This window comes from Lonchura striata, chromosome 3 (genome assembly GCF_046129695.1).
Source record: "Lonchura striata isolate bLonStr1 chromosome 3, bLonStr1.mat, whole genome shotgun sequence".
Lineage (NCBI taxonomy): Eukaryota > Metazoa > Chordata > Aves > Passeriformes > Estrildidae > Lonchura > Lonchura striata.
The window spans coordinates 27,040,105-27,062,050 of record NC_134605.1 but is presented as its reverse complement, the minus strand read 5'-3'; the positions used below and the strand labels follow the sequence as shown (position 1 = coordinate 27,062,050).

Below are 21,946 nucleotides of genomic sequence, written 5' to 3'. Positions count from 1 at the left end.
GGCTGGTGTTTGACAGGGTATCTACTGCCACTTCACCCAGTCCTTTCCTAGGAACTATAAAAATTCATTACATCCTTGGTTTTGCTGTGAAGCAACCTCCTATTTGAGTGTGTTTTTAAAGCTCCTGCTATACTGCAGCAGGTGTTGGTGTGGTGAGGAGCAGAGCAAGGACTGACGCTCCTTGGGATTCCTGTGGAGAACTTGGCTTGGGAAGCTGTTGAAGAGAATTGGGAACGGGTACATGCTCCAGGTGATGCCACTTCTGCTCCTCAGGTGAGTGAAGGCACATCCCAGGTACCTGCTGCTTTCATGGCCTGTGAATCTTTACTGATGGAAAGACCCACTGGGAAGCTCGAGAGCAAGCACATGAGGATGGTGCTGCAGCTTCTCTTTACCAGCAAACACTTCCTTGGCTCCGGAGCTGACAAGTGTTCCCTCAGAGTCCTGTGCTGGGTGGCCTGGAGCTTTCCAGGTACATCAGAGCACCTGTATCTTGCTTAAACACTGGGAAGAGCTCACCCCTTCCCTCTGGGATTCCATCCAGTGGTATGGAGTTACTTCTGAAACCTGCATGGATAACTTACCTTGAACAACATCCTACAACAGCCACGTTGAAAAGTCTGAGTTCACTTTCCATGTATAACAAACCAAACAAAAGCAATAATTATGGAATTACAGGGTCACATTTTAATTCCTGAATTTTACAGTTCAGCATTAATATCACCACATGTATACAAATGGTGTAAAACAAGTACAGTGGCATCTTTAATACAAAATAAACTTCTGTTTTATGGAAAAAACTATACTTCATATCTACACAGACAGCCCATCTTTTCCAAACAAGAGCTAAAATTATAACTAACTACAAAAATCTCCAAAACAGAGAAACTGCTTCAGTTAAAACTATTCCAGGAGAAATGGACCCATAACACGTATTACAAGAGTGATCTATGTGGTGGATTGCAGCTGGTTCCATCTTTAACATCTCTGACACAGTTGCTGGGAGATTTCTCACTTATTCATGATCTCAGATCACATATGGGCAAACATTAAAATATTTACAGTTCATGTGCTGCTCTTGAAAATAACACCTGTACTGTTTGCCTCTGTCACCTTGCCATGAACTCACCTATTCCTGTCACAGTTCACTCACCTATGTGGAATGTGCTTTTGTGTTTTAAAAAAAGCAGCTTTTGTACCACCCCCAGGTTCAGGTGCTGCTTGTGGATTCTGCCTCCAAGCCCTCAAGGTGTTCTCCTGGCAATAATACCACCCTGGTCCAAACTGACTTTGGTGTTAAAATGCTGCTCAGTCCATCACTATGAAAAATTCCCACCACAACCATGCAGCTCCCAAACAGGTAAACAGCTGCTCCAAGAGGAGGCAGCCCTTAGAACACCATGGAGCACGGCTGGAATTCAGGCTCTTCCCAACCCGAGGCCAACAGCTGAGGGATGTGCTGGGTGCAGCCCCACCATGACACAAACAGCTCCTGCAGACCCTTTGGAAGCCCCTGCTCCTTGGCGTAGATATTTCTGGACATTTCACTGACCAAACAAGCAGAACCTTCCATGTTGAATCCAGCTTCCATTCTCTCCTCTTGGAAAATACAAATTAAAACTTATTTTAACTGTTTTAAACAACTCAACATGCACTAAACCTGCAGCGTCCCTCTCCCTCCAATTATGAGAAATGCAGTTTAGTTGGTAATAAATGGTCCCAAAATATGGATTGTTCTTATGCAAACAGAGTTAGTTTTCCCTTAAATTTTTTTAAAAGAGGCATTGCTAAAAGAACACAACTGACAGCACCATTACAAAATTAAGATTACTGGGTTCAAAATTTAAGCTTGAATTTTTTTCCTAGTTCTGTTAAACAATGGGGAAACCCTGCAATATTTTTAAAAAAGTGTTACCATAACTTTCCCTCCCCCTTTCCCTCCCAACACCTGAGACTTTCCTTGCTGAGAAGCCATCATCCAGGTTCTGAGAATACTAACCCACCTTTTTTTTTAATTTTTTTTTTTTTTTTGACAGCCTGAATGGCAGACTCCTTACTTTTTAGAAAGACATTAAGTTCCTTGGAAGATTTGTGTTTACAGAACTAACCCTTTCTAGCTGATACACCGAGTTTCTTTTGCTACTCCTTGTATTATCTTATATACTCATGGGAGAAAGCTTTCTGATTCAGATTCCTTTTAGCTCTTAAAACAGTTGCAGCATTTGAAACCCCATTTAAAAAGTTCTTATTCCAAAGTTTTGGTTTCTTTTATGAACCCAGACGAGGTCTTTTCCTTGGAGATGTCTCCTCCTCTTCATCATCATCTTCATCATCAGGATAATCCACTAGCCCAACTAGACTTCCCTGCCAATTAGAAAAAGGAAAAGAAGTTTTTATATTGAAGTACCTAGAAAGGTGCAAATTTTGAACAAAACCTCCAGCCACCCTGTTCAGGGCACACCAGTCTTTGGCATTCCAAATCCTATTTGTCTGGAAAATAGGTTTGAACCTCAAGCTGCAAAATGTACTGGAGCTTCCTCACTTCCCTGGGTCTGGATTGAGAATTGTTTAAAAATCACTTTCATCCCAGTGGGACAGGCACGAACTCCAATGTGCAGGTTGACGTCCCTCTGGATGCTCAGCCTTAGGGTGGGCAATCAATCCCTGCTACACTTTTCTGTAGCTGCTCAGGAGCTCGATGGCTGAGGATTCCAATAATGCTCATCTGAGTCAGGCACCACAGAGGGGTCACTCACTGCATTTGTCTCCTCAAAAACACTGGGTAATTCCCCGGCCAACAAGGCACTAACAGAGTTCCCAAAAACTCCAGTCTCCTTTGTACATCAGATACACAGAGCAGCAACTGAGCAGAAACAAAAAGCGTAAACAATGAAATGATGCAGAGGATGTGGGATGAGACTGCACCCACCAGATTCCAGAAGAGTCCAGCCCCACTCAGACCTCCCCAGAGCAGTGAGGGATTCACTGGAGGTCTCGGGATGAATTTATCCCAAACTCAGCCCTGCTGCCCACAGGCTGGTTACCCTGCAGGACAGCCCCACACAAGTTTTCCCACCTTGGGGGCTGGCACCGCCGGGCTCAGGGCCGTGTTCTTGGAAGAGGAGCCGTTGGAGCTTGCTGGTGATGTCTGAGCTGCCACGGATTTGCTGTTTGCACCATTTGCACCGTTGGCTGCGCTGGCTGAGTGGGAAAAAGTGAATTTGAATCCCCCAGCTGAAGTCCTTTTTGGAAGATTCTCTTTGTCTTCACTCTCCTTGGCTGCAGGACAAACATTGTCACACTTAGGTATCAGCTGCACACCAAGGAGTACAATCCACATCACAGTGCAATCGTAGGGCGAGAGCCAGCAGGTAGGTATTTTGGTTCCAATTCTGCTGCAATTCTCAGTTTCCCAACCAAGCCCATCCTGAGCCCACCAGCAGCAAACTGAGCAGGGCCTGGATGCTGAGGGCATGGGGACATGGCTCACCTAGGGCACACAGGCACATTCAAAGTCCTGCTTTTGAATACCATTTAAACTCATTTTAATCCTAAACTGGCTTGCAAAGACACATTTGGATCTCATGACTCAATTACATGGAATACCCTGTACTGCTGCTTGAGGTACAGAGCACAAACTGTGGATTTGTTTGGGTGATAATCCACGTATCTGCCAAGGAGCACTTCCAGTGCCAACAAGCTCAGAGTAAATACCTTTTTTAGTTTCCATAAATTTTTCATAGCTATCTGGAAAATCATCCTCCTGTTTTGACTTCTCAACTGGAGGTACAACAGCTTCGCCTTCTTCCTCTTCATCTTCATTGAACCACATTTCTTCATCCTCCTCCAAGGCTCTGGCATCCCTGCGGAATCTATTGCTACGCAATATGGATGGGACACTGTAAGAGACACACACAGGGGTTCCAGCTTGGCTGCTGTTTCAGGCTCGGGATCAGAAATGCCTTCCAGGGCTTTAGAGGGAATTCAGTGCATTTGAGAAAGCAATGCAGCTCCATCTCTGGTTCTGCCCTCACCCCAAGACTCATCAACAACCCCAGCTGATGACGAGCCTGACTGAATCCTAAATCAGAGCGACAGAGCAACATTTTGCTCTTCTCTTAGAGAGTTCTCTCCCTTGTCTTAGAGAGTTTCCTGAACATAACATTTAGTCCACTGGCCAACATCAGCTCTTCTACACTTGGCCACAAGGAAAGCAGATGGGCTTTCCTCTAATCCAAGAAGTTTTCACCGAGAACGAAACCCAACCCCAGTCCCAGCCTCCTGCTCCTGCTGCCCTCTGGGAAAGGAAAAGCAAGGAGCAGCCCTGCAGAGCAGCAGCCCCTGCCAGGCTCAGGACACAGAAACTGGGGCCTACCTGTTCAGCTTCTGGCTTTGTCGGTCCTTTTCCTGCTCATATTTTGTCTTCAGTCCCTTGAACGTCTGAACATACTCAATAGATTCAAGTGCATTATAGAAGTTTTCAACTATATGTGCAATAAGGGACTTAATATCTTCCTGCAGAAGAACAAAACAGGGCTCAAGCAGAAATTCAGAAAGCTTTTGAGTTTAGTTGGGAAAGTAATTGATTTCTTGCCTAGAGCCAAAGCATTATTGCACAATATTGTACAAATGTGAAGCATGAAATCAAATTTATCCTTAATAAAAGATATGAGATTGAGAAATAATTATTAGGCTTCCCACAGAAACAGAAAACGGACCCAGCAGTGTCCCAATTTTATTTGTGACACTTCTGTTAAACAAAGATCTTTTATGTAGGAGAGCTGTGCCCTGTCCTCCCTACAGGCTCCAGCTCTCCCCAGTCCTCAGCACCTACAGCAGCTCATGTGGGACCAGGAACCTTTTGGGCAGTCCCCCTCTATCAGGCAAATCCTACAATTCTTAATGTTCTTCTTGCTGGAAAAGACAGCAGCTACCATATCCTATGACTAAAAACCGCCCTTCACTTTCACAAACCACAAAGATTCCCAGCAAAACTTCCCACACACTGGCAGCAAGTGGCTCAGGAGCTGCTGCAAGTCCTTGTTTTCCAAGGAGCTGGGTGCTCCTGTAAGAGCTGGAGCTGCACTCACCACTCTGATGAACTCGAAGAGCTCAATCACAGCAGAGTTGAGCAGGTTGTACCGAGTGCCATTGTCCAGCAGGGCATTGATAACTGGCTCAAAGAGGTTTCCCTTGGTGATGTAGCGGTTATAGAATTCATCTTTCAGCCCAATTATCCTCCTCATAAAGCGAAGGGCACCTGTGGGAAGAAGAATTCATGGAGTTAATAACCACATGCTCATGGAAAGAACTGAAACCCCTCATGTTACCCAGAGGAAGATGGGCCCCAAACCCAGAGCATTACAATCTCATCCACACCCCCTAACACAAACTCCAAGTTCAAGTGTACACTGGAACACCTTCCACACAGTCCCACCATGCCTGGAAGAAGGAAATCACAACAGCTCCATACTCACACAAGGCCAGAAATGTGTGTTTTGAATTCATCAATACCAGTACTCTTCTTAGCAAATCTTTGTTCATAATGTAATTCTTGATGTGGTATGTGTGGTGTTCCACACAAAAAGTAAGCAGCTCCAAAATTAAGGCAAGTAGTTGTGCTGTTTGGTAATTATCTGCAAGAAAAATGAACAATTTCAACTTTCAGTAGCAAGGTTGACTAGGAAAAAAAAAAAACAACTCACTAACTTAAAAACAGATGAAAAAATTTCTTCAGCTTCCCCAGTCATCTCAAGTGAATCAAAGCGCCTGCACCTATTTCAGTAAAAAGTACTAAAAGAAATAAAATATTGACATGCCTAACTTTATTTTTTTGTAATAGAATACCATACACAGCACAAAAGACAAGTTTCGAAACTCAAAGTCAATTAAGACTTACCAGGACAAATTGTATTACTCTTAGTGGATCCAACTACTGCATCTGATAAAGAGAAAATAAAAAAAATATGAAAAAGGTTTTCAAAGCATAGTCAAGATTTAAAAGATGGGGAGAAACAATAGATTCTACCACGTGGTCAGATTTTTCGTCAAATGAAACGTCTGTGAGCTACAGGGACTAAATACACAGTAAGACCTTAGCCAGGTGAGATTTCTGTATTTAATTTACCTTACAAAGTTTTAAATCCATCTAGGTGAAAATGTATAACCTAAATCTTAGGAATATGATATAGAATAAAAGCACCAATCCTAAATTTTTCAAATAATGCATTAAAATGAGTACTACAGATATTTTACAAGTTTTATTTTTGTATAAAACATGCAAAACATTTTTTTTTACTTAATATTTAATCGGAGACTTAGAGACACTCTCTGCTTTACAGGAATTATTTTTAAAATGCAATTAACAATTGTACATTAGCATGATTAACATCAAGGAAGTGTATCTTCCAAAAAGCACAGCACAAAGCTACAGCAGCATCCACAGCTGCAGGGAAGAGCTGGGAACTGCTGCCCACAGAAGCCCTGTCCTTGGGGGAGCAGCACTTTTCCACAAGCACATTCCTAGCTGGTATCACAGGCTGATCCCTGGGACCACCACTGTCAGTCACTGCCAAACATTACAGGCCTGAAAGGAAGAAAAAGAAAGTGGAAATATTCAGTACCTTTTTCACATTTATCCTCTGATGTATTGGCCAGAAGCGGTGCAGTGAGAACGTGCATACAATGGTTGTAGAAGAAATTGAGAAATTCACTCTTTTCTGTTTTCTAAAACGAAAGTAACTTTATTAAACATGGGAATTTGTACACAGGCTTTTAAATAAGAAAGAACAGTAACATAGGAAACTGCCCATACAGAATTCTACTCGCTTCTTCAGGTCTGTCTGTGTATTTGTTAGGCCTGCAGGCCTGTCTTTGCTCAAGGAAGATCAGTTTTTGCATTTTGGGACAACTAACCAAGCTCACCATCACCAAAGAGTCCCCACCATGCAAACATCTTCTGAAAAAACATCAACAACTCAAAAAGCTTGACAAAACTTTTAAAAAACACATGCACAATGCCTCAAAATGGAAACATTAAGCTTATTTTTGGCTTAAATTCAGTATCAGAGCAAACACAGAGAATGTCAGGTTTTCAGCTCTGCTGGGACAGTACAGTATCTGTACCCCCCACATCTCCTTACATTGGCTGTGGCTAGCATGTTCTCTGGGTCAATCAGAGTTCTCAGCAGCCCCATTAACTGAACAGCTCCCCCGAGCTCTGGATCTGTGTCGCAGATCATCTGCTCGATGACCACGTTGATGAGGAGGATGTCCTGCAGAAAAATCCCAAACAAAACCACCACCAAACAATTAGACACAGTTTCAAGAGTGGAAAGTAATTTCCAAAGTCTCTGTAATTTTCTGAAGACAATTTAAAATTAAATTGAAGAATTGAGAGTTGCATTTGTATACAGAAATTCTGGCAAGCACAACCCTCTACACCTACAACCCTTGTTAGTCAGATTTTCAAAACTATAAACTCCTACAACACCAACATGCTCAGAAATGTTTGTATATTAAACCTACTTTTTCCTGTACTTCTAGAGGTTTGTTTTGCTGTTTTGTTTGTTTCCTGCTTGCCCAAAGACTGGTATACTCAACATGTTAACTGCAAACCACTGTAACTTACATCATCACTCTGCTGGGCCTCTTGCATCACAAATTCTCGGACCATGGATGGGCTAAATTCTACTAGATAAGAAAATATATCTGTAGCAGCAGATCTAACTTGCAGATCATCCATTCCCTAATAAAGAGAGAAACTGATTAGCAAGAACAAATTAAGCTGGTATTTATTACCAAGTAAAGTTGAAAGTAATAGGTAGTTTTAAGTTCTGGGAACATCTCATTACCAGAGTTTCTATAAGAAACACAGTAATAGGGTTACAGAAAAACAACAATAAACCAGCAAAATGAATTGCAATGTTCAGGCAGCAACAGCTGCTTCAACCACAGGAGTAAAAGAAATTCTGTTTTCCCACTGCTGGTTAGGACAGATTAATCTGCTAACAACAGGATTACAGGATCTTTTGGGAGGAACCAGCCAACAGTTCAAGATTATCTAAAAATACTTCTTGGGCCCTGGGCCAGCAACAACCACAACAACAATCCAGCTGCAGAAAGAGCCTCTGCCAGTTTTTACACCCCCTTGTCCCAAGGACTATGCTGACCACAGGCTCACACAGAGTAAAAACACCCAGAGCAGCCAGGTCAGGCACTTCAGAGCTGGGGGCAGCCTCTGCATTGGGAACGCTCCAATCAACTCCCAGCACAGCAAAACTGACACAGAGGGGCTCAGCAGAGCCAAAACTGCTTCAATGGCTGTAGCTCTTCTACTTGGTTAAAATGAGCTTGAAGTTTCACTCACCATTACAATTTCAAGAGCTGGAAGAATTCCCAACTTTGCCAAAGTTTTGAAAAACGCATCTCTGTTCTGAGGTTGTAACGTCTGTGAAAAGGCGCAAAATTCCTTGAAGAAATTCACCTGTCACACAGGGAAAAAGGGATCAGAGGTGTACTTGGGTCAGAAAACTCTCTGAAAGGATCAAACAGCTACATTTTGTAGCAGAGTTTGTGTGTTGGCTGAGTCTACAGGAATCCCTCATTGACTGCAGAAGAATTTCACTGTTTATACTTCATCCCTCTCACCTAAAGCCTTGGAGGTACCTGAGGGAGCTGGTACTTACCAGTTCACACCGTTTGTCATCATCTGTAGCTTCATCTGTCAATTGTGCAAAAACTTCTGATAAAAACTTCTCGTCTTCCTGTGTAACACACAAAAGGAACACACCTTACACAACGCCTCTGGAAAACAACTTCCATCCCTACAGGATCCAAACCTGCAGAAAGCGCAGCTCTCCATCCAATTTATCCCAAAGAAGACAAATGCCAGAGTACACATCCAGCAGCACCTTTACCAGGGCACTGTTTCAGCAATCCCTCTGAGCAGCAGAAGCAGCTTCAGGAGAGCAGAGCCTGGTAAAGCTGAGCTCAGTGATGGTCCCTAAAACTACAACTCCAAAGTGCCAGACAAGGGACAACTTCGCAGCCATGTCCCCATTACCTTACTCACAATAAAACAACCTCTTCCACTTGCACGTGCTCCACTTTGTCAACCTAGGAAACTTAATGGATTATTACTGGCTTTTCATATTCACATCCTCTGTCACTAAGAAATACTTAAGTATATACAGGAACACCCAATTTGCAAAGCATTTCAGTTACCCCATAAGATCAATAGGTACCCAAAAACCAGGGTGAACATCAGCATCTCTCAAGGGTTTGGGCACATTATGCCCTTTGATCATTATGCACTCTTTCACGTTGAAAATATTGTGTTGGCATTCTGTCAAATTCAAATGTTTCTGTTACCTTTTAAAGACAATATAAATCTGACAGCAAACAGTAACATGGTACAGCTTTACAAAATTTTGCATCACTGTACCAATTCAACTCAATAAACTTGTGCATTGAACAAAAATTAACAGAACAGCAGTATTCCAATAAATACACATGAACATTACATTGAATAACAGAGTGTGCTTACCTCTCTATTTTGCTGTGTGCTGTCACTAAAATCTCTCTGCTTTATTAGAATAACAATACAGATTTTTACAGTTACAGCAATGCTAACCAAAGACGGGCAAATCTTTTCCTGACAATTTTGAGATGTGGGGATAGATGAGCTTTACAAATGATACCTGGAATCAACATCGCAGGTAGTGCAACATACACAGATTTTGTAGTTTATTTTAAGCTTTGCTGGTTTAAACAGCTTAATTAAGCCTGTTACAAAAAAAAAACCAAAAAAAAACCACCAAAAAAACCCCAAAAAAACCAAACAAAAAAAAAACAAAAACAAAAACAAAAAAAAACAAAAAAAAAACAACAACTCAAACCATACTACAATCAACAGCAGATGTAGTAGAAAATCCCTACTGCAGAGCACCTGAGCACAGAAACACCTCCTGCTTGTCTAAGGCAGCTACTCAGCCCAGTCCTGTGTCCTGAAGCATGGGATAGATGGAGGTTCCATCCCATGTGGCTGTCCTTCCACTGGGACCTAGTGCTCCATGGCACGTAGAAAGGAGCTTTGCTGCCGTGGAAAACACAATCTGCTGCTCCTCTAAACTGCCTTCTCCAAGGGAGCTTTGCCAGTGTATTTAGGGTAACAGGATGCCCCATGTGTTCCCCAAACCCAAAGGAGCTTTGGAGTTCTTGTGGCCAACCAGCTGATGTACACCGTAGGCCTGCAAAAGCAGCCCTGGACCTGAGGTCTCCACGACCTCAAGTGGGAATTTTCTTTAAGTGTGCTATAACATCTGCAAGTGTGCTTTCTTCTCAACCTGTAATTCTCAAGGATCAACATTATCTGTAAATCATCACACATCTCAATTACAGGCTTTAGAATAAGCAGGAAAACCTGTGTGCACATACTCCATTTATAATGGCAAAGGCAGCCACGGCAGAACCAGCACAGAACTGTCATAGAATTTCAGAACCTTCTGCAAGGAGTACTTGAGGTAACAGCAAATCAGAGTTCTCTGTTACTGTACAATTAAATATTCAGTACTCTAGAGCCCCAATGGAAAAAAAAAACAAAACACGCAACTCTATAAACTTCAAAATCCCTACTCTAAATGCAAACAGGACTGTGGCCTCAGGAGCTAATACTAAATTTATTTTTTGTTTTTGAAAATATATGCAAAAGAATTTAAAGGAAAATCTTTATTTAACACAAAGCTAATAATTTTGCAAGAGGGATTTAATTTTTTGTTTCTTTCTGCTATTGAGCCACAAAGATAGTATAAAGAAGCCAAACAGCATATTCATGCAATTCTCTGCAATTACTCAGTTTTATTTTCCAGTCCTCTATTGAACTCTTTACCACATTTCATCCATATCTGAACTCTTTAGTATATTCCATATGGCTATGTTATGTCTCCAGTGCCTCTTTCTTTCCAACATTTTACTCCCTTCCTCTTTTCCTCAACTCTTGGTGCTTCACAGAGGCTCTCCACACTCACCCCAAGAGTATGGGTATGTGATGTATCCTACACAAATGGACCATTTTTGGACACAAATAAAAATAATAAAGGCATTTGGGTACTCATGAGTTTGCACAACACAGCACCAGTTGAAAACCCCAAAACACCATGAATTCACACAGCTCTTCACTAAGGCTCCTTCCAGGGTCCCAACCACCTCAGAGCCTCTTCTGACTACAAAGTGTGCAGGACAGTTTTTCATAAAGTAACAGCTTGGTTATTTATTTATTATTACTTCTGGATATCAGTATGAAAAAAAAAAAAAAACCAAAACAAAAACCCATCAAAAACCCATCAACTAGTTAGTTAATCTTTAAGACAACAGGAACATTTTAAATTAGTACCATGATGTAACAGTAGTGTAACAAGAATGGTTCTTAACATGCTCTTTAGAATCACAGATCCAGAATTTGTTACAAAAACAGCTCAATGTCTCTAATACAGAATACAGCAAATTGCCTGTTCTCTAAATACCTATGCAAACTTGACCAAAAATGGTATGTTGCTTGGGAATCAAGGAGAAAAATCTTCAGCTTTACAACTCATTAAAAATATTAATATACTCACCTGAAATGTACCTTTTCAAAATACAAAATCAAAGGTATCAGAGAGCAGGGCAAGTATTCAAAACGTTGTGCAAATGATGTGTGTGATTAACTGTAATCCATTTTAAAACTATAGCTACAGATATCGACAAACAATCCATCTAGACCATATGAAGAACCACTTACCTGCAACATACTGACAATCTCAACTTTGTTGAAGAAAATAAATGAAGTGAGGGTAGAAAGAAAATTCTCTTCAAAAACAGATGGTGTCGGCAAGATGATGTCCTGAATATACTGTACCCTGTAAGTCTGGTGGATTTTTTGCCTGAGTTCAGAGTCTGTAATAGGAATAACCTCCTTAAATTTTGCTGTTTTGGTCAAGAATTCCCTGTGCCGTTTTGGCTGAGACAAAGAAGGATCATACTCGAGGCATCCGACTACATCCATAATACACTCGTCAGAGAACATCACCTCAAACAGAGTTGCTTTGTTGAGGAACAAAATCCCTCTAATAATTTCATACAAATGATGCAAGCCTTCAGTGTTCTCTAAATTCTCACAGACTTGGAAAAGCTGTAGCAGTTTTTTAATGTAGCCTTCATTCTCCAAGGCCAGTGCCAGCTTTTCCCTACGGATGGGTGAGGAAAGAACAGAGGTAACTAGGTCAGCAATCTCTTCAAGTTTGTTGAGTTCACAAGTAGGAAGGTCAATCAGAGGACTGGTTTCAGGCATTTCCTCTATGTGCTCCTCTTCTGATTCAATAAGGTCCTGCGTGACTTCCACTGAAGGATCCTTACCCTGAACCTAAGGGAAGAGTGCACACAGTTACTGTCTGATCCTTTGGGATGTTCCCAAACGTTCCCAAAAATGAGTAGGTCAGTAACCGAAATAACAACACATCTCAACTGGCCAGTGTGTCCCAAGGCAGCTGCAATGGGATCTGAGCTCACTGGTTCCTTACAGCACATTTGCAGTTCCACTGCACTCCAATAAGCTGCTTCCTGAGGCCAACTGGGAGAAGGATAATTAAAGCATGGAACTCTGGCAGTCCCTTTCTAATGAACACAATCACACTGCCCCAGAACATCAACCACTTGAGTCTCACCATTACAGTGATTTTTCAAAAGCCCGACATTCAATCATGAGAACAACTGGTGCTCTAAGCAGGAACAATTTAAAACCTTGTACAGAAAAGAAAAAATATTTGCTTACTTTACAAGAAGGTTTAAAAAGGATGAACAAATACATCAAGTCACAGAAGACACTAAAACACCTGGAAAAACCAGCATGTTTCAGTTTACTGTACCTGGCAGATTTTTTCCCAAATTTCATCACAGCCAGCTTTTTCTTGAAAACTCAGTGCTAAATCATAGTTCTCTGCTTCTGACCAAACAATCAGGGTGTCCTGTTTGAGATAAAACCAAGAAAGTAATTGTTTCTGAAACAGGTCTGCACTCCATATTAACCTCTATTCCTTTAATGCCAATGTCTAAAGAATAAATAATTTAAATTAAAGTTACACTCGTCAAAAAAAGCATGAACCACTAAGATATTATATCACCTGCTCTGCCATACATCAACTTTCTTTCTTGTTATTTTATGACAACTACCTTACACAAAACATATTTAAAGATACTATTTTTCATATCCAAGCCACTCATGATGGCATTTTACTGCAAGATACATTTCTTGAGCCAACAGTCTTGAAATGGGAATGCACATACTAGATTAAGAACACCTACAATGTAACAGGTTAAGTATTTTCATATTTAGTAAGATAGAAACAAATCCCCTAAGATTTCAGCTTTCCCCTCAGAAAGCATTTAAGACAGCCCTAGCTAAGTGAGATATAATGCCTAGCTAACATTCAAATATTCCTTTCTGAATTAAAAGCCATACAATCTGAATAATACAAAACTCCCAAGTTCTTACTAAAGTTACAACCATCTTGCCAGTTATTTCCATTTGAGCCAGGTTTTTCTTCTCTGTTACTATTGTCTCCAATTTGTACACTTGCAGATCTGGAAGTTTCAATGGAATTTATGAACAGGCTAAAATGGTTTTTGAAGAGGTTTTATTAGGACACTTGCTGCTGTCCTGTAAGGAATGCAAGCCTTCAAATTCAAATACAGAGTAGCTGTGGTTTAACCCAGCTGCCAAAAAAGTACCACACAGCTGCTCACTCATTTCCTCCCACCACTGGGATGGGAAGGAGACTCAGGACAAGGTGAAAGTTCTGTTCTTGTGGTAAGAACTGCTTCAAAAATGAAATAAAATAAAATATACTGAGCAATTATAATAGTTACATTAAAAAAAAAAAAAAAAGAAGGGGAAGAAAGGAATAAACCCTGACAGAGAAGTGATGCTGAGCACCACCTGAGCAGCCCCTCCCAGCCAACCCCTCCAGTTTATCCCCTGCCCCTGTTATCCCAGGGTATGGAATATCCCTCTGGTCAGGTCAGCTGTCCTGCCCACGCTCCCTCACAGCTCCTTACTGCCAGTGCATGGGGAACTCATCAGTCCTTGACTGAAGGTAAGTACTGCTCAGCAACAACTAAAGCATCCCTGTGCCAGCAATGGCATTCTCATCCTAAATCCAACCACAGCACTGCACCAGCTACTGGGATGAAAACTAACTCTGTCCCAGACAAAAGCAGGAGAACAGTTCCTCATCCTGCAGCAAACACATTTTCATATAAAAATACCCGAACTGACCAGTTCTCTGCTAACTCTCCAGTATATTTGATGAGCTCCAGCAAAACTGTTCAGCATTCCAAGTTTGACTTTCTGAAGTTAGCACAGCTTTTTAAATACTGAAGTGTTTTTAAAACACTAGCAAGATTTTGCGTAATGGTCAGTAAGGTAATTTAATTCCCACATTTATGACATTCAATATTCACCACACAACTCATCAAGGCTGGTCAGGTTTTTAGGCCACTTTTAGTGAACACAAAATATTAAGCTCAGCAAGGAAACCCAAAGAAACACCTGATGATATTCCTTAGGAAGCTTCAGGGGCAGTAAGGTTTAAAAAGACCTTTGTAAATGCAGTTATCTGGGCTTACAGAGGTCAGGGAACACATATCTACTTCCAGGTGTGAGGGGACTGACATTTGGGAAGGACTGCTGGCATAGGACAGTAGGTTCCCTCTTCCATCAGCACTTATTTGAAAAACACACATCTGTCTCAACAAACACAACTCCCCAGCTGCTACAACTATCACTGAAACATGGATGAACATCAGCAGCACTTATACAGCATTAATTCTTCAGTTCATTTCCACAGTAATCCTAATTCCTCAATGTCCATGGAGAGTTGTTTATCTTGAGGGTTTTGTCTTTGCCCTTTTTTTTATTTTGAAAACAAATTTAAGAATAACATCACCATTGACAAATGCCTACCAACAGATCCATTTCCTTCTCCCAAACTAATCACAGGCCACACTAAAAACAATGGAATTTGCACAGACATTTTTTTCCTTTCTTATTAATTTTTACACATTTCTTTAGAGAAACAAAGTTTCCTTGTTGTGAAAAGAACAGAGTTCAATGCACTGTGGTTTCAGCACTGTTGTGAGTTGTTTATTTGTATTACAGTGTCCTATATTACACTTGCACTTTTCTCCTACAGACACAAATATTAATAGGGAGCTTCTCTGCTGTCAGGCTCTGACTCACAACTGGTCCAAGTTCTTAGAGCTAACATGGTTTTCACTCCCAGCTGTCCCTCCTCATCTCCAGCTCAGGACATCTGGATCTGTGTATTTACTGTGTGCCATTTCAGAGTCAACAACTCAACTGGGCTTCAAGAGAAAAATAATAATTATCAACTGCATGCACTGAAAATCCTCATCAGCTCCCTGATCTGGTTCTCATTAAGAGATTAATAAAAAAAAAATTCTTAAGTACAATTTTATGGCTGCTACAGAATTCCAAATCTGAAATGCTTATCTTGAAACATTCCGTGCAAGTACTGATGCCCTGACACACAAAATCAATGTACTCCCAGGTAAGCTGAGCCTCAAAGGTGCTTCACTGAACAAAGAAGGACACATACATTCAGCAGCCCTATTCACAGCCCAGGATGATTCAAATAAGAGAATTAATGCAGTAACTTAAAATTACTCCAGGCACCAAGGGACTGCAGTCAAAAAATTTGTGAAAATTCTCGAGTTACTGAATGGTACTCGTTACAATATGTACTGCCCACGCAAAGCAGAAGTTATATAAGCTTTTCCAAAAGTATTTCAGAAAGACTGAAAGATGGTTTCAACAGAAAATAATTGTCCAAAACCAATATAAGACGTACTCATCTGGCACACACTTCCTGCATGACCTCAGACAACCCACGAAGAGCAGACAGACACCTTCCAGGCCGAGCTCTACCACTCCCACCTGCTTAGAGGCCATGCTGCTCCATCCACAAGCAACAGCAATGTTCCTTAATTCACTCAAGCACCAATAAAGACAAAAAAGATTAATTCTGAACAAAAATTGAAACTCGGAGCAGTTCAAACCCTTCTCCAGTGCTGGTACTGGTCTGCAGTGTCTGCTACTCCACCCTTCCCTGGTCCTGCACTGCACCACGTCCCCATGCCAGCACCAATGTGCTGCACAGGGAAGCAGATGGGGAACACGTGGGGAAAAAATTTAATCCAGCGGGAAGACATGTTTCAACTGACTCAGTTCTACATCCAACCTGCTACTGGCATGAAACAGGAGTGAAGAAGCCCCCTGGCAACTGCTCTGGCTGGCTTTTAACAGCACCCCTGCAAATGTGTTAAATCCTGGCCATCAGGAACTCCTATTCTGCCTCGAGCAAAGCGCTCTGTTGTCACACGAGTGATGGCAATTCTGGGCAAAAGACAGGATTTGCACACGATCTTCATCTCAGAGCTGCAAACAGAGCACAGCCAAAGCAAAGGTAACACCAGAAGGCAGTACACCTAGTGAGGATTTCTGCAGCAGCTCCACATCTTTCAGCCATGGACTCGCTCTTTTGCCAAATCTGCCAGAAAACAGTAACCTCAAGCAGAGGCTGAAACATCAAATGGGTGCAGTGCCAACATTTAAAACTACTCCTGCCAGAGCCTCCAGAACATATCTGACCCTGCCCTCTGGCTAATGTGGGGCATCCAGCAGAGGTGTGGAACTCTCAAAGCCTATGCCCCAAAATCCAGGGGGACCTAAAGCTCTTCAGGCTCTCTTGTCTTTGCATTCATCTAATTTTGCATTGTATGCTGAGCAGTCTGGCACCTATGTCCAACCCATCCAAGCCAAACTTCCCTTGAGAAAGGGAAAGTCGTGATGACAGAGTGCCCAACAACTGGACAGAATGAATTCCCCAGGAACCACAAACACAACTGGAGCACAGAGGTAACAGGCCTATCCTGTTTGGGGTTAGTCAATAGCTACAGCACGACTTGGCACTAACGGTGTAATACTGGAAGTCACAGACTGATGCACTGAAAAATCAGTGCTCAGTTTCCTTATGCAAACCACAATTAAGCGTTAAGTACTCTCTAAGTTTAGTCAAGTCATTTACATGACGACAGATGTGTAGGCAAGGCATGTTTCTACTCCATCAAGATGCACAACCCTGCAGCTTTCCCCAAATCCAAGACCATCAACTCAAAGACAGTGCTCTGTGTCAACTAAAATCTGCACGAGGTTGTACAAACCTTATGGAGCAAACAGTGAAGCAAAAGCATTCTGCCACATGGACACAAAAGCGTTAGAACCAGAAATAAAAGCCAGCCAAAATAAACCTCAGCTTGAGTTTTTCTAAACTATGATCTACCTTTTCCACAAGGAAAATAGTAACAAAAGCTACTTAAGTCACTTGAAACTTTGCTACCACTTAAGTAAAAAAGGCCTACGATTAATCAGTTGTAGTTTCAGGAAACAGGGTGTGAAAGGAAGCATTTTAAAACTTTACAGCAACAAATCTGCATTTGTATTTCACTGTGTATAGGTTTCCTCTAGTAAACAGGAAGCAGTTCAAGACTCTTGGCTTCTGGAGCTCTGCAGAGCTCCTTCTTTAGCATGACCCCCCCCAGTGAAAGCCTACACCTACCAACCCCTAACAAGTGAACACCAGAAACCACAGCAAACACCCCCTGGAAAGACTGGCCCAAAACTCCACCTCATGCCTAACCTAAAATGAGCCAACCAATGTCTACAAGATAAAAAGTCTCTTTCTCAAATTCTTACACTGTAACTTGTCACTATAACAAAATCCTCAGAGATGTGTCCCTCTGTGACTTGGGAAGAACAAAATTACTGTTTTTTACAGTGCTGAAACACTTCTGGATACCATAACGATGAAGAACAAGTATCAAACACTGAAGGAACTGAGACTCTACTGTAGAGCAAAGAAACAGTGAGAAAAAATTCCAGAAAACCCATGAGAACAATGCAGGCAGAGCCATCAAAAATGCATGCTGAAAAAGGGAAAACAATAAAAGCAGAAGAGATTCAGTAAGCTGATTTTTTTTCAATGGATGAAACAAAAATAACTTATCAACACAGCTCTCAACTATTTTACTTCATTGTCTTGCAGGAGGTTTACCCCTAGGAAAGGTAACTTTCACCATGGCTTGTGGCCTTACCTAGGACAACAGGAGCTTTCAGGGCTTCAAATAAAAACTAAACAGCAACAACAAAGAAAGAAATCCCACAAAGACAAATTCCTTCATGTTATTTCCAGAAAAATAACTCAATCAATAAATAAATACACTTCAACAGAGCTGGTCAAAGTTTTGCCTCCCTAATTTTAATTATTTCAGATAATTTTAATTATTTCAGGCCTGGCATGGGAGACAAAAGTTATACATACATGTTTCCAACTATCTTTCCTGTAATGATTTCAATGTCTCTTCAAATTGCATATATTATCTTCAAAGTCTGAAGTCCAAAAAGTATTTTTCTAGAAGACACACATATTAATTTCTAGAATGTGAAGTGTTCAGCACCGACAGGCTTCTAAGCAATTTTTTTACCATCAACAATTGCATGTCCTCCTGCTTTTCCTTTTTTCCTGAAAAAATGCAATTACTCTGAGCACAAAACAATTCCTCAGCATCAGCAACCAGAGAAAGTAAAGCCTAGCAATACTTGCCTGCTGTTTTTGATATGCAGTATTTGGATTTATCTTCGATTCTAACAGTAGTGAACCTGAAAAAGGTACGAAGAGAGATTTACTGAATCCAACAAAACAAACATCTCCACACACCTCGCACCAATGCCCACGTGCCAGCCAACAGACTCTCAGCTTAATCCAAATCTCACAGAAAATCCGTAAGAACCACCTCCTTTAAATATAATTTCCTAAAATAAGCCAGATAAGACAAAATTCAACAGGAAGATCCCTATTAAAATACATTTTTCTCTTCTAGTTTATTCCAAAATCCACTGTAGCACTCTTTTCCTTCTGAAATCTGGTGCAAGCACCAGATTTTTTAGTGGTCTTTTAGGCCAACTAATGCAAATTCCAGCAGGTAATGTGCTGCCCAGCATAAAAAATGCTTTTGTCCAGAGAAGCCACATGGGCCACTTGCTTTTATTCCCTTCAGCTGCCCTTCAGAGGTAAATCATCCAGCTACTACAAATGCAGGGACTTCATCTTGTGTATGCAAGTAGTGTATGTCTCCTGGCAACAGCTCTAGAGCAATTTATACTAATCTTAGGTGGTTTATTTAGCACATTAGCACCTGTCTGCTGACAAAGTGGGGAGCATATACCTCCCCGCTCTAAAAAAAGACCCTTTAAGGTGACTTTAAAGTGCAATAAAACACAAGGGATGCCACCCGACTGGAATACAACCAGGGAATTCCTGAGGAGAAAAAGGGCAGCAAAACAACTTCTTCACAGCAGTAAGAAATGGAAGACTAGAACACCTCAAAAGCAAAGGCTATTGCTCTGAAAGAGAACAAAATGTCCTCACATGTCACAGCTTCATCTCTGTTCAGGCTGGGGAGCTGCATGGAGCTGAGTCAGGGAAGGTTTAGGATGGACATCAAGGAAAGGTTCTTCCCCCAGAGGGTGGTCAGGCACTGCCCAGGCACTGCCCAGGCTCCCCAGGAAATGGTCCTGAGGCTGCCAGAGCTGCAGAAGCGCCTGAACAACCCTCTCAGGCACAGGGTGGGATTGTTGGGAGGTCTGTGCAGGGCCAGGAGCTGGACTTTGATGATCCTGATGGGTCCCTTCCAGCTCATAATTCTATCAACTGGGAGGGGAAAAGTCTAGGACCACAGTAGCAAACGCTGCTATGGCTTATGTGGTAAGGAAACTTCACGCGAGCTGCAAGACAAGGGAAGGCACGGAGAGTAGAAATAATAACAACAACAACAGTAATCCTCGTGCGTGATCCAAGGGAAGGCACTATCAGCCGAGCCCGGCGATGGCGGGCGGCAGCCCCGGCGGTGGGGCCCGAGCCGGGCGGGGGGCGAGGGGAAGCGGCCTGGGCAGCCCCGGCCACGCTCTCACCGTCTGACTCGGCGCGCACCAGCAGCGACATCCCCTTCAGCCGCTCCACGTAGCTGGAGGAGACGTGCCCGGTGCCCCTGTCGTCCCATTGCCGATCCTCGTTGAGCGTGTAGACCTTCACCCGCCGGCGGGTGTCCGACATGGTGCAGCCCCGGGCCCGCTCCGCCTCCGCGGGGGCGATGGAGCGAGGGCGGCGGAGAGCAAGCGGGGCCGCCGGGCCGCTCAGAGGCACCGCGGGGCCTTTAACGCGCCGCTTCCCATGGCGAGTCAGCGCCGCCGCGCCCCGGCCCGGGCCTTGCTGGCGCCGCTCCGCCTCGGCAGCTACTACAGCGCCGCCGCCATCTTGTAACCCGGCTCGGGCCGCCTTTCTCTTCCTCCCCGCCCGGGCACGGGTTCCCCTCGCAGGGGCTACGGCGGCCGCGCGCTGCCGCCGCGCCGCCGACGGGACGGCGGCCACGGGGGCGGGGCCGCGCGCGCTCCTTCAGGCGCCGAGGCGGGAACGGGAGGTGGGGATAAAATGGCGGCTGCCGACCGCCGCAGGGGATATGGGCGCATCACTTGCCTTTTAACGCCCTAAAGGGGGAATTGCTCACATATTCCCCCGAAAAAAACTAATTTTTTTAAAAAATTCTTCGTTTTTTTCTTTTTCTTTTTTTTAAGTCTGTCTAAAGGCTGGCGCCACCGCTGACGAAACACGCCTCCGTCCCTCACGCCACAGAAAGTGCCACCCACGGCCGTCACACAAAATGACGGGCGCGCTCCATACCCGACCAGGGTAAATTTAAACAGCACACAGAACTGAAACAGTTTCAATTTTTAGGAACAAAAGGTGTCCCCTGCATCACAAAACGGCAAAAAGTTAGTGAGCAGCAACTCCTTACAGCAGCAGCCATACTGTAACACGCTGTCTGTGCCTGCTTGGTACATCTCCACAGAAGGCTTGAAAGCTAAACTGCTGGGGAATCTTCAAAAATGAGAGAAACGTGCTTAATTAGCTCTTATACACAGCATACAGTTTAACACAGACCACTTGCCAAGCATCGCGGAGTCCGTACCTGTTAAGTTTTTCACACTAAAAACCATCTACACGTTTCCTCTGTACAACAAATAAATAATTACATCTCCGTGCTTGCGTGGGAATAAGGAAAAACGACCCAAAAGTTTTCAAGGAGTAAAGCTGTGTGAAACAGTGAGAAACTGGGGACAAGGGGAAGCTTGAGTGTGTCTCCAAACCAAATTCTTGAAGCTCTGAAGAGGAAGGAGGGAGGACAAGTTCTCCTGAGGGCAGGGTGTGCCTCATTCCCAGACAAAGTCAGACTTTCCTGGCTCTTGCCTCACGGTGAAAGCAGTTACACCGGTATGGCCCTTATTCACACGACTGGCATTTCTATGCTCTCAAATTCAAATGTGGCTCCAAAGCAAGCGAAAGAAAGTGCTTCCCAAACTATGTCCTCAAAGTAACTACCTGCAGCTTTTCCAAACATTCTCTGGGCAGATTAAAAAAACTTAACATCTAAGTAACATTCAAGTCTCAGCTTTTGCTCTGATGTTCATTGTAGCAGTCACCAAGAAAATACAAGATACAACTCTTAGAATTTTAATATACATTTATGTTTAGCTGTATAGGAGCACACCTTGGGACATGTGCATCATTATGGGTAAGTGAGTCAGTAACTATAAAAAGACCGTGTTAAGTGGTTTCAAAATCCTGGACTGAGAGTCACATGAACCAGTTTACAGTCAGGTTCCACACAAGCCTTCCTCACAAGGCATTACAAACTGAGCATATTTCTACCTTGGAGAAAGCTCAATAAAAAGCAAACACACAAATAGGAACACAAACCCCAATGACCACAACATATT

At 42.7% G+C, this 21,946-nt stretch overlaps 1 protein-coding gene across 2 annotated transcripts; it reads right to left on the bottom strand.

Moving 5' to 3' along the window:
* Positions 1-664: 664 nt before the first annotated feature.
* Positions 665-20,474, bottom strand: PPP4R3B (protein phosphatase 4 regulatory subunit 3B). Of its 2 annotated transcripts, none has more exons than XM_021527524.2 (16): positions 20,084-20,474; positions 18,717-18,772; positions 12,903-13,001; positions 11,780-12,400; positions 8,688-8,765; positions 8,369-8,485; positions 7,631-7,747; positions 7,143-7,274; positions 6,624-6,726; positions 5,900-5,941; positions 5,478-5,636; positions 5,091-5,260; positions 4,376-4,515; positions 3,715-3,899; positions 3,077-3,201; positions 665-2,364 (listed from the first exon to the last, which is right to left on the bottom strand). In XM_021527524.2, the coding sequence occupies exons 1-16, from the start codon at positions 20,223-20,225 to the stop codon at positions 2,269-2,271; spliced, it is 2,382 nt and encodes a 793-aa protein (XP_021383199.1). In that variant the 5' UTR covers positions 20,226-20,474; the 3' UTR covers positions 665-2,268. The 2 variants fall into 2 exon arrangements, with proteins under 2 accessions (XP_021383199.1, XP_021383198.1); XM_021527523.3 differs by having other exon boundaries at positions 3,077-3,279; positions 20,084-20,473.
* Positions 20,475-21,946: the final 1,472 nt, after the last annotated feature.